Below are 12,871 nucleotides of genomic sequence, written 5' to 3' on the forward strand. Positions count from 1 at the left end.
TTGTGAATACTCTAGAATAAGATGAATGCAGCTATTAATTCCATATAGGAGTTTTAAGTACAGGAGAAACGCATTTTGAAGTCTTTAAAAACAAATGTGAGCACTTTACAATTATCACAATCTCAAGCCAAAATATAATTTTTGTTCAGCTTTTTTCTATAACTGTCTTGGAGCATCAATATTAAAGGATACATCACAGTTTCTGTAGAAAAATGTAGAGAAAAAGAAACAAGCATCAGTGCCCTGTATGTTTAAATTCTGATAATACACGGGGTGAACTTTAAAGAGTCACACCATCATGTGGCATGGGTGGTCAAAACAAGTTCTAGCATATGAAAGCTCTTCTTTATAACTACATTTTAATTTGAGGCTCATCTTCTATCTGTGATTCTTTCTGTGTCCAAATCCGCTAATTTTGACCAGGTCAAGTGGGAAGCATGGAATAAAACTCTAAACAGTGAGAGTTATTCTGGCATACATTCCACAAGTATACTGATGTTCAGTTTTACTTGTGTAATGAGGCCAAAAAGGATATGGTTGTAGGTAATTTCTTGAATTTTATTTATTTATTTTTTGTAAAAAAATGTAAAAAAATAAAAAAATAAAAATGTAGCTTTAAAAAAAAAGGTACGGCACAGCTAATCAGAGCTGCCAGTCAGGAAGTGTGAAGGAAACTGACCGGTCATAAAAAGGCCACTTCCTCCCTCCCTCCCTTGCAGCAGAGTTATTTGAATGGGTCACTACTGAATGTGTCACCACCTAACACACTGTTGGTCGCTATTGGTGACATGTAAATGACCAACAGTGTGTTAGGCGGTGCAATCATGATGTTTTATCGCATTAGTGAGTGTATATAAAGCCTCAACATCCTGTTAATCTGAATAATGTCCAGTTCCAACATTTTACAGGTGTGTAATTGTTGAAAATTGACTAAAAACAAGTAATTTACATAATCAGGAACCATAGCTTTCTCAACAATGTGTGATACCCCTTGTCATTTTGTGTTCACAGACGTCTTTCCAAGTTCGAGGACCCAGACGAAGGCTCCGGGCTGGAGCAACATCAGCAAGCAGCAGTCCTGGTTCTGATGACAGCAAATCTAACACTAAACAGTACGTTACTACATAACTCACTTAATTTTAAAAATAATTCCTAACTCTCATAGTTGTCTTTCCTTGCCTTTCCTCCACTGGAAAACTTTAGCCCAACCCTTGAATCTCAGGGTCAAACTGACAGTGTAACAGAGACTGACGGCAGCCCAAAAGTGCACTTGCTGTCAGGCTGGAGAACCAACAAGAACTTCTCTGAAGACCTGGAGTTGCAAAATCTCCTTGAGGAACTCTCTGATCAGTCATTAGATAAACAAGACACTGACTCACTGAGCAGCCACACCTCAGGTTTGTGATATTCGTCTCTTCGATGTTTTGAAATTTATCATTTAATGTAACAATTAATATAATTGACTGTTTTTCTCTTCTTGATTCATCCTTCACTCATTCCTTTGTTTTCAATTGCTGTTTTTTGCTGCTTTCTGTAATGTTTTCTCTTCTCTTATCTGTTCTATCCAGACGACAGCTGCATTTCCTCAACTCCTTCCTCTGACCTGCTGACTTCCAGTTACAAAGATGACTTAAATACAAAGAGACAAATGCACAAGTAAGACTGTGTTTCAAAACCGTGTCCCAGAACTGCAAAGCATGAATAATAATCGTCGACTAATGCAGATACACGCCCTGCCAGGATGTCTGTTATCTTCAGGGTATTAGCAGCTTAACATTTGACCTTCTGTTCCACAGTAACAGTGGACTGTCTGGGTCACACTCCTCTTCCCCAGTGTGTCTGAATGAAGTTCGACTCTGTCTGGAGAAGGAAAAGCCGTCCCTGCAGGGACTGAAGAGCTCTAGTCTCACAAACATACACCAGAAGGGGAAAACGGCAACGAGCAGGAGAAGCTCGCTTCCTGGAACACCCACCCACGGTAGGAATGATAGGGTGTGAACAGCTTAACTGTACATTTGGGAAATGAGCTTATTTACTTTACTTTCAAGAGTGAGATGAGAAGATTCCCCAAACTCAAAATATGGAGCCAGGAGACTGTTAGCATAGCTTTTCATCAAGACACTGAGAAGCTATTAACAAAAAAACAGACACACCATTTGATTCTGTGTAAAACCACAGCTGTTAGTTTTTTGCATCTGTACTTGTATTTGAAATGAACAAACAAGAGGTAATTCCTGTAGTTCTAGCTTTGGAACTACAGGAACTGCTGTTAGGATTGTGTTTGATTATGAATTTTAACTTTTTACATTAGTAATTAGTGAAATATAGCAGTATGGACTGAACACGTTTATACGCTATCTGGCACTTTTGTCGATTACCTGCAACAGAACACACAGCGCAGTTCCTGCCTGTGTTTGCATTTCACTTTGACGCATTTAAGACCAACATATCTTTTAAAACTTGAGCTTATGTGTTCAATAAACTGATAAGTCAATCAAGGTTATTCTTGCTTTCTGAATATATCTTTTTTCATTATTAAAGCATTTCTCAATCTCTATAAAAAATGACATTCAAGTAGCCTGAAAATGTCATTTGGTCTCACCAATAAGTTGAGAAATCTCTCTGTACATCTACCTGTTTTGTGCTTATCTTGACAACTGCTTGTCCAGTCCAGTCAGTGTTGGCCCTTGCATTACTGGGGACATGTGTAAGTGCTTTGCAGAGTATGAGATTATTTGGGTTATCCGTTCTCATACTTTGGGTCACTTTCATTTACAAGTGGCCCTCTGCCTGATCCACTCTGTGTACGGGGAGGAGGGGCAAAGAAAGTTTTCACAGGACTGTTTGCAGCCATCTTAAAAATTAAGGGCACTTCATGATTCAGTAGCTTGTAAAACCTCCTTTAGGAGCAATAACTTGAAGTAACTATTTTCTGTATGACTGGATCAGTCTCTCACATCATTGTGGAGGAATTTTGGACCGCTCTTCATGAACGCAATATTTTAACATGCTAACTGAGGCCTAACTTATCTGAGCATTGCATAGTCTGACCTTTGGGTGAATTCCTTGGGACGTCCACTCATGGGAAGATTGTGGGATTGTGTTAACACACAACTGAATGCTCCAGACCAGAAAATTGCCAAAACTTCTGCATTTGTAGAGGTGGTGACAGCTGCTGATGATCAGTTTATCACATACATTCGATGAGCAGCACCCACACAATTTCTAATTTTGTTTGGCTGTCTTTGTGAAGATATAATAATGCATTACTAATCATCTTACTTTTAATATTACCTTTAAGTTTAATCATCACTAGTAAGTGCCACACTCTCGCGTAACCTAATTCAACCAAGTCTTTAGCCCTCAACTCTTGAAAGAACTTTGTGAGAATTTTATTGTAATAAGTCATGAAATGTTGTAAAGCTTGCTGGACATCTAATTTTACATTTGGTGTCCTGTAATAAATTACCTCCTTTGTTTTGTTTGGATCAGAGGATCTTAGGAAAGCTGTTTTGGAATATGATAAGAATATTTTAACAGGCATTTTATCAGATTTTAATTAAAACGTTACCTTCTAGCCTCTATTAAAACAACACAATCGAGATGAATGGATTATTGTGCCACATACTTTTGCTTCTCCAATTTCACTACCTGATAGAATAAGAAGTAAACCCGCAATGGGTTTATTTCAGTTCACTTTTTCATGTTGCATTTTCAGTGGAATTAGACCTAGAGTTCTTCATTTTTTTAGGATTCAAGTTTACACAGTTTTCCCATTTTAGCAAACACCTTATACTCTCTCTATATAACTCTATCCCAATACTAGTACTGGTAATTTCTGATGACTGTGCTAATGATTTCAAATAACTTTACTTAATAAGGGTTGTATGAAATACATTGATTGTGCCATACAAGGGCCGGCAGACTCTCAGTTTCTGGTTTTCCAGGAGTTTCAGGAGCGTAAAAATGAAAGTGTCTCGTCAGCCGACGCAGAAATGAAAACCACGTTGACATTTTAGGTTTTTGCTGAAAAGCCTTGTTTAAAAAAATAATAATATATTAGATATATTGAATAGCAGAATGTTTTTATTGATGTTGTGACTTTCTGCTCTGTGCCTGCTTATCCTGGTTCAACAGCTTGACTCAGCTCCCGGTTAGTTTAAGTATTTTGTAGGTACAAGGTGGCACATGTTGATTCCAGTGAAGTAGTGAAGCTCTGTGAGTCGTTAGGGTGTGTTCATGCAAACCCTTGTGGGTGCGGTTTGTTTGCGTTTGCTCATGTAGCATGGTCAATAACACTGCACTGAACTCTGATGCAGTTTGTTTGCAGAGAAGACATAAACACTGAATTTTCTGAATTAATGACATCTCTTAAAATCTCAGAAGAGCCACGAAAGTTTGTTTTCACAAGCAATAACGATCCCCTTCCTTAGTTTATGCTCAAAATATTGGGAGATACTGGCGTCTTTATCTGTTGAGTCGCCCCTTGGCCAGTCTGAATTCATTTTCAATGGATCATCCTGAAGCTATGTTGATTCAGCTGATTGTGGGAAACACTGCAGATTGTATTCTGTAGCAATAACATTCATATTACTCAAAGATTGCTCAAGTCCATCTAGGCTTTTTTAGGATTTCAAGATCATTCTGAAACATTGACAAAAAACATTTTGTACTAGAGTTATGTAATTTTAATGAAAAACTCAATTTACAATATAGATAAATGCTCAAATATGACAATTATGTGAGGATTCAGTTATTTGAATGTCCTCACCTAGTGTATTTTTTCTTTTATTCAGTCAATGCTTTCTTATTCTGTGATTTGCTGGTGTGGTAGTCTTAATGTAACGACAAACCATCATATTGAATCCCAAGCATCTTTTATACATGGACTACTCTCTGCAAAGCAGGTTCCCCCACAGGGACATTAAAGTTTTACTCTACTCTGCTCGTGTATTTTTCCGTTAGGGTCTCCTCGGAGGCGACACCCTTGTGCTTGCAGGCCGTCCTCAGCTGGTGGGGCTCCGGCTGGAGCACCAGAGGAGGCAGAAGATGGCCTGCCATTTCTGGAGACAGAGATTTGGAGCTGGGGCCGTGGCTCTGAGGGACAACTTGGTCATGGAGATCAGCTCGCCAGGTGGGGACCAAAAATAAAGTGTAACAGTGATATTTAAAATTAAAATGTCTATATTGTATTTACGATATGTCTATGATGATGTAATAAGCATAATTATTATTTAAAGGTGAATTGAACAGAATTACATTAAAAGACAATTAGATACAACCTTTTGGGATGAAATGCTCAATTGAATTAGTTGGAAATGTGTAAAGAAAGAAATTATAACCACAAGATTCGAGTGAACTGTGTTTGTGTGTCCAGACTCCAGCCTCTATGCATCAAGTCTTTAACAGGTGAAGAAGTGATCAAAGTTGCTGCAGGCTCGCACCATTCACTGGCTCTCACTGCTCAGTGCCAGGTAACAAAAACGGCACACACTTAGCATGATTAGACAAACAGGTGCCATTTCTAAGTACCCCCTTTGACATTAAATGCTCCCAAGCTCTGGAGACCTTACCCTACTAAATATTGCTACTTGTACTTGCATGCTGAGATGAGCTTAACATTTCTGTATGTTTTAATGAGAAGTCCAGAAAGATGAGTTATGCTTTAACAAAATGCTAATAGACATCCTAATTAAACATCAACATTTGTGACTCAATCTTAAAAATAAGATGTAATTAACTGTCTTATGATACTTTAATCATGTTATTTTTCAAGGTCTCAAGTTTCAAGCATTACTTGTATGTAAGTGCATGCTCACCCCCTATTTCATCTCTTCTGTGCTGTAGGTGTACTCATGGGGCAGCAACATGTGTGGACAACTCGGCCACGTGAACAGCCCCGTCACTGTCCCTCAGCAGGCGAAGGTACAGAAATCTCATCCCATTTTTTAAAATTTAATTCACACATTTCACACTTCTAGCCAAAGATTTAGTCATTCACATAGATTATTATTTTCGCTAATGTAGGAAAACATAGCAACACCATCCATTTCCTAATATTACTACTGTTTCGTTGTGGGTGGACCACCATAGCTGTCTGATGGGCTTCGTGTTTGGGACTTGTCAGCCGGTCAGAGCCACACCCTGCTCCTGGCTGATGGAGACTGTGTGCAGCCAGTCCTGTTGTACTGCGGCCAACAGAAGGAGCCAGTGCAAACTGAGAGGCTAAACCAGAGTGAAAGCTCAAGCAAGAGGTCACCCAACAGAGTGGAGCGTTATACAGTCATGCCCACCCTGCTGCCCTTCTGCATTGAGGTTTGTAGGTCCAAAGCGCAACTTAACACAGACAGTAAGGAAAATGATGGGTGGAGCATTTTTTCCGCTAAAGCACGAACATATTTATGAGATGGAAGTTCTTACTCACACCAGCCTAACTCTGACTGTAATTGTAACCTAAATGTTACCCTCTTGTTTTTGCTGTGTGTGTGTAGATGGGTTACGTTAGCAGTGTGTGCAGTGGAGGTCAGAGCTGTGCGGTGCTGGCAGACCACAATGTCATGGGTTTTATTTCGGCTATCCACGAGCTGGCCTCCAGAGAGAGGCACTTGTACTGTTGGTGCAGCAGCGTCAGGAAGATCCTCCTCACCCCTCTGCGTAAAAGAGGTCAGAGAGCATCTACTGCCTCGTTCTGCCTAATTAAAACATTTATTAAAATGAGTGTTTGTGTGTGTGTGTGTGTTTTCTCATCTGCAGAAAGTTTGTGTCCAGTGTTGGGTGAGCAGTGCTCTCATCTCTTCTTCTCTCTGTGTGAGAGTTTTGTTCAGCTGAGCACCCTGATTGGCCAACATGCCACAGCACTCACCTACTTCCTGCATAACGTGCAGGGCTGTGATGTCACTACCCTTCCCCTGCTGACACACACAGAGTATTTCATTGACACATACAAAAGGTGAGTTGGGTTTTTTTGTCTCACCAAACAAAAGTCCCATCATGTGATTCCCTCAAAGAAAACATGAACAGACATACTCATGTTTATGTCAGTAATCCCTGTGATGCCTTTTTATCCCCTTTTCTCCATTTTTTTTTTTCAGTTTTTACACTCACTGGTGACTGTATTAGTTACCTTACTTGTAGCAGGTTGCCTTCAGAACTGCCTTAATTATTTGCGGCATAGATTCAACAAGATGCTGGAAAAATATCTCAGAGATTTTGATCCATGTTGTCATGATCGCATCACACAGTTGTTGCTGATTTGTCAGCTGCACATTCATGATGCTTTGTTTATTCATGCATTACAAAGCAGTTATAGTGCTGTGGCTAGAATTACTTTACATACAAGCAAACCCTCCTGAAATTCGGGATCACACATACTTACGCTGTGATCAGGTTAGGTTTCATCACATCTTGTTTAAGCTTATAGATAGTTAAAAGAAACAAGCCAGGAAGACAAACATATTTCAAATGATCTTTAATAGTACAAATGCCTCTAATTTGAGATGGAGGGTTTAAGCTCTTGCAAGTTCACTTGACTTTGTAAAGGTGTATCTTGTGTGTCACTGAGGGGTAAAATCTAAGTTAAAATCACTCTGTCTGACTCTAGGTTTTTTTCTTCACTTGGTGATTTCCAAGTAATGGGCGGATTCCAACCACTTCACAAACTCTCGCTGTAAGCACTTTTATTTTTCTTAAGTGCTCACTGTGGGAGTGCAGCTCTCTTCATTTGCAAATACATGTTCTTGTATGTTTTCTTCTTTTGTGACTAAACTAAAAGCATAAAACTTATCCCAGTCACTTGACAGACGTGTTATTCTAAGAGTGTATCTGTCTCTGCCTGTCTCTGTTCCTGCCCAGTGAGAGTTTAGGCTTTCGGCAGACTTTGCTCACTCAGCTGTCCGTATCAGATCAGTCAGCCAGTGGTGATGTTGATCTGGTTTCAATGTTGTACTGGCCTCTGCAGCAGCTCCACCAGTACAGCCGAGCCCTGCTCAAACTGGCGGCCTGCTATGATGTGGTGAGAAAATCTCTCTTCTCTCTTTTTGTCTCAAGCACTTTTTTGACCTTCCCCCTTCTTTTTCTTCTCTCTTTCCCTTGCTCCGTTCCCTCACTTTCTGTTTCGTTCCCATGACTGAGCAACATTAGAACAAGTGGTTGTTAATGTCACTATATTGACTTCAAGTCTTTTATATGTTCAGGTGTACAAAATTCTCTGTCGTGCTGTCTTTCCTTTTCTCCCCAGTTAACTGTGGAGTATAAGTCCCTTGATCAGGGTCATAAAGATTGCGAGTCCCTGTCTTCATCACTGCTAAGAAGGAAGAAGGAGGCTGAAACCACCTTCCTGTTCTGGAAGACCCACTCTGGCAAAACTACTGTGAGCACAACTCTGTTTTATGTGCCTGCATCCTGTAATTTTTTTCTAGTCTATACACATTAGTCACTATGCTTTCCTTTGAGGTTTTAACCCATGACAACAAGTGTGCTTCTAAATTTTATTTCACTCCCTAGAGCCACTAGCCTTCCTGGCAGCACTCTCTAAGTGCTCCTTTTCAAACTGAGCTGATTCCCAGAGTATTAACTTGCCCTGAACAGCCCTGCCCTGCATTTCATTGGCTAAAGTAATAGGGTAGTTCTCACTGATGGGTGTAGCATGCTGTTCAAAGACAAAACAAATAGGTACAGTTTTGAATACTTTCAGTTGGATGTCAGTCTCTTTTCTGCACCTCCTTTCTTCAGTTGTTAAAGAACTATAATAGATCTGTAGAGCAACTGGTGTGTAAAAACACACACCTGAGGTGTGTGTAAAAACACACACCTGAGGTGTCTGCTTGCACAGAAACCTGTTTCCAAGGGTTTCCTCTTGTAAATTCATCAAATTCCCAGACAAATATAAATCACCGTATATTTAAATTTGTTGCACTTTGATCAAGGTGTCTGCAAGAGCATCTGAACTGCACGCTGCTCTGCAAAGCAGAAACCCATCATTGTGCAGTACAGTCTGTTGAAAGTAATGGTTTTCAGAGTGCAGCCTCTTCCACATCCTGTGTGAAAACACATTAAGTTATGAGACATGTGTTGCAGCTTATGAGCTACCAGAGTACTCCGGGTTTTATTAAGGAAATTTATGTGTGTGATTTTGTTCTTCAGGAGTGCCTGCGTCTTCCTAGGCGTCGTGTGGTCTGTGAAAGCAGCAACCGATCTCTGACTCCGCAGAACGCCGGGCGGTTCTCAAATCACTGGTTCATATTGTTCAATGACGCCCTGGTGCACACACAGGTACTCAGAATAAGTCAGTATGAAATCAGATATATTAAAGTGCTTTTCTTTTTTATGTTAGTAGCATAAATTCATGTTGGGGGAAGCAGTGTATAAAGGAGCCTTTAAGTCTTTTAAAATTGTCGTTATTTCATTTTTTTTTGTTAACAACAACAACACTCACTGTACACCAGAGAAAACCCAAAGGATCTCTGCTGACAGTGATTTCTGGTCATCTGATCATGAAGCTTACATATGAACATTGTGTCTTTTATTCAGGGTACAATTCCCTCTCAGAGCTTCGTGAGTATCCCTTCCACCAGTTTACCTCCAATAACAGACATAACTGTAACTGAGCTTGAGCTTGAGCTGCAGCAGCATACTGTAGGTGGGCCGGCATCTGTTCAGTGCTTCCACTCTGACAGGATCAACTAGGATTTGAATGCAGCTATATAAATGTTAATACAGGACAGGTATTACAGGTGCTTAAAGATCTGGGGCTTTATATACTTTCAGAAGCAAGTTCTTCTGTTAGTTCAAAGATCTGAGGTGATTTTTTTCCCCTGCAGAAATAGGAGCTCTGCAAATATCATATAGGCCGAATAATTAACTGGCTCACCAGTGAGTCTCTCATCCTGTGGACATGCTCCAGCTCCATCTTCTTGAGTAGCACTTGGCGACACTAGTCTATGCTCTGCTTTGCAGCCTTGTTGAGCTTGGGTTGGCAGCACACAAACCTATTCACCTCTAGTTGGAGTAGCCCTCCAGCTTGCACCAAATCTTCACAGCAGAATAAGATGGTGGAGTTGAAGTTGGTCTACCTGAGAGACAAGAGTCTCACTGGTGGGATCACATCTATGGCAACTGGTCAGTCCTTTGATAGTAAATGAAAAGACAGAACAAACTATCGACTGATCTACAACTAAACTAAGAATTTGTTGTCTGTTTGTATAATGATGAACGATGGCTTGCGTTGTTCATAAATTAATTTTTCCTTTGATGTCAGAATTGCTGGCCATTATGTTCCCTAATACTCTGTTTTTAATATTTTGTCCACTCAGTTAACATGAATGAGGCTAAAACAAACAGTGATCATTGGCCTTTGTAATATTCCAGCATTACAGATGTCCTGTGTTAACATTTATTCTGTGCATGTGGTCCTGATGGCTGATTCTGTCCAGCTGCTGCTCAGCAGGCTGCTGTGTGTGGATTCATTTGTGTTTAGAAGATTTTCCAACATTAGTTAGTGGTGAAAGTAGATGAGGTCATAGCTGCAGTAGTTCAGAGCTTGGAAGGGTGATGGTGAAAGGATGCATCTCTCACTGCTGTGGTCTAGCTTTAAACAAGGAGACTGTCACTGATTTCTTCCAGATGATGGCTTCTTTATTCTTACACTTACTGTCAGCTTGTCCTCTCTGGCTACTTTTTTTGGTTTTAGAGCAGTTTCTTCCTGAGACTCTGTTTCCTGTTTGATGTGGTGTGGTGTGTTGGGCTCATGTCACGTGTTGTGAGTTAAAACTTTGAGCAACCGTTGATGTATTAAAAGTCATTTTGTGCATCATAAATAAGTCTTATAATTGTAAAATGTGGTTGGTATGCAATGTGCACTAAGAAATGTTAATTCTTCCCATGACAATCAAAAATTAAAGCTGGTCAGTTCCCCTTCAAGGTCTTCACCTTATCCATCCATCCGTCTGTCTGTCCGTCTACCCATCCGGCCATCCACCAACTCAATTCTGCTTATCTGCCATCAGGTTATGCAGGATATTGTAGACATCTTTCTCCCCAGCATCTCTTTCCTGTTCCTCCTGAGTGATCATGAGGAATTCCCAGGCCCAATGAGATATAAAATCTCTCAGTGAGTTCTGGATCTTTCACTCTTAGATGTTAGATGTGCCCAAAAACCCTCCATTCATGAGTCATCCATGAGCAGATGCTTCACCATCTCTGCTAGCTTCTTTTTTCACACAAAGGCGCAAAGGCTTCAAATTCCTTCTGGATGTCTGAGTTTCCCTAAGAATTAGCCCAGAAGATCTTCAGGTGATTTTACTTGTTTGGTTTTTAGATCTCCTTACCATAGGTGAGAGTTGGAACTCTCGCTTTACTATCCAGTCATTCAAGAGAAAACGAATTTGTCATGACAATCCAGTCACACGCTGCACCACTCTGCTGGTCTACCTCTATCTTCTCAGTACTGGCAAAGAAGATGATGAGAGTTCTTCACTTGGGGCAGCGTCTCTTCCCAGATCCAGAGGGAGCACTCCACTGTTTTACAGCGCTCAGACTTTGAGCTGCTGATTGTCATCGCAGCCATTTCACACTTGGCTACAAAATCGAAGGTCACGCACCACTAAAGACAACAGAACTACATCTGCAAAAAGCAGAAATGCTATTCCGAGGGTCAAAAAATGGACCCCTGCTTATCCCTTAAAATCCTGTTCATGGATCAAAGACGAGGGTGAAACCCTGACAGGTCCAACACTCACTTCTGTGTGTCCACGTCCAGCATGGTTGTCATTTCTATGCTTCTGTTTTCAGCTCACATGTTCAAATGGTCAGAACAAGACTTCTACAGATAGACCTAAAAGCAGCAGAAGTCCTTGAAGGAGAAGTCATCCAAATTTAAATCAGGATTATATTGTAGGAGTCACACAACTTAATGGTTACATCTCATGTAGTTAAAAAAACAAGCTTTTATGGACCTTTAACTGTAATTGATATAAAAAGGAATTTAAAACAGTCAATTACTTTGAATATTAAAACACAAGTCATGTTGAAAACAACTGAAACATCATAAAAGGTCATAAGTTTATAGAGGAAACTGCCTTATTAATGTAGGGTAGTGTAGCTGAACTCAAAAGACGTTGGACTTCCCCAATTTACCAGCACACAGTCAGGAAACCACAGACAGTTATAAAGGCATATCTTTTGGTCATCTATCCTCTTCTCTCCCTCTCTAACATACACACACACACACACAGAGTAAGATTTGATCATTTCTAAAGTTTTGTAATCTCAGACAGCGCGTTGTTACCTAATATGTGAGAATTACAGAAAAAGTGCTGCTCTCCCTCTTTGTGTGCAGTTCTCCACTCATCACGTCTACCCTCTGACCTGTTTGTGGGTGAAACCGGTCACTGAAAACGGCAGCGGACTGTGAGTTTGTTGTTGTAGAAATCAATCTACATGCTGACTAATGCGAAGTAAAGGAATGTTAGTCGCTCTGATAAAAACATTTATGCAACACTATAGCCTCAACAGCAACATGGGAGCAGTGAGATCCATGCGGGGATCTTTTTTTAATCTTTTAATTTACTTTGTATTCATTGGATAGGCAACAAGCAGCAAAACATTAAGCCATGGTTATGGTTAACTTCCCATGAAACCTACTGCTCTTTAAATCATCTACTTTTAAAAGTACTGGTACATTTGTCACCTTTGTTTGCTAGCTGAGACCCCAGAATAGCCAGTAGAGTCCCGTTCAACCCCCAGACTAATAAGATGGTAATAAGCACTTCATGTACTTATAAGGATGTCATTTATGCTTTTTATTTATGAGTCAGATTTTAAAATCTGAGCAGCTGGGATCAGTGGAGTGAGCTCTGACTTATTCCAGCTTGCA

At 40.2% G+C, this 12,871-nt stretch overlaps 1 protein-coding gene across 3 annotated transcripts in view; it reads left to right on the top strand.

Annotated features, from left to right (window-relative positions):
• Positions 1 to 12,871, top strand: part of LOC309691264 (alsin-like) — a 33,476-nt gene that overhangs the window by 6,315 nt on the left and 14,290 nt on the right. For 2 of the 3 annotated variants that reach the window (XM_082508863.1, XM_082508862.1), the window contains exons 8-23: positions 1,012 to 1,112; positions 1,204 to 1,397; positions 1,569 to 1,656; positions 1,797 to 1,978; positions 4,966 to 5,134; positions 5,378 to 5,474; positions 5,848 to 5,925; positions 6,094 to 6,315; positions 6,492 to 6,663; positions 6,754 to 6,949; positions 7,601 to 7,666; positions 7,852 to 8,011; positions 8,237 to 8,368; positions 9,142 to 9,270; positions 9,529 to 9,552; positions 12,335 to 12,405. In XM_082508863.1, the coding sequence (XP_082364989.1) occupies positions 1,012 to 1,112; positions 1,204 to 1,397; positions 1,569 to 1,656; positions 1,797 to 1,978; positions 4,966 to 5,134; positions 5,378 to 5,474; positions 5,848 to 5,925; positions 6,094 to 6,315; positions 6,492 to 6,663; positions 6,754 to 6,949; positions 7,601 to 7,666; positions 7,852 to 8,011; positions 8,237 to 8,368; positions 9,142 to 9,270; positions 9,529 to 9,552; positions 12,335 to 12,405 (2,081 nt within the window). The remainder of the gene's footprint in view (positions 1 to 1,011; positions 1,113 to 1,203; positions 1,398 to 1,568; positions 1,657 to 1,796; positions 1,979 to 4,965; positions 5,135 to 5,377; positions 5,475 to 5,847; positions 5,926 to 6,093; positions 6,316 to 6,491; positions 6,664 to 6,753; positions 6,950 to 7,600; positions 7,667 to 7,851; positions 8,012 to 8,236; positions 8,369 to 9,141; positions 9,271 to 9,528; positions 9,553 to 12,334; positions 12,406 to 12,871) is intronic. The other variant, XM_082508864.1, reaches the window with a different exon arrangement.

The sequence above is a fragment of the Aulonocara stuartgranti genome (assembly GCF_965226115.1).
Source record: "Aulonocara stuartgranti genome assembly, chromosome: 16".
NCBI lineage: Eukaryota > Metazoa > Chordata > Actinopteri > Cichliformes > Cichlidae > Aulonocara > Aulonocara stuartgranti.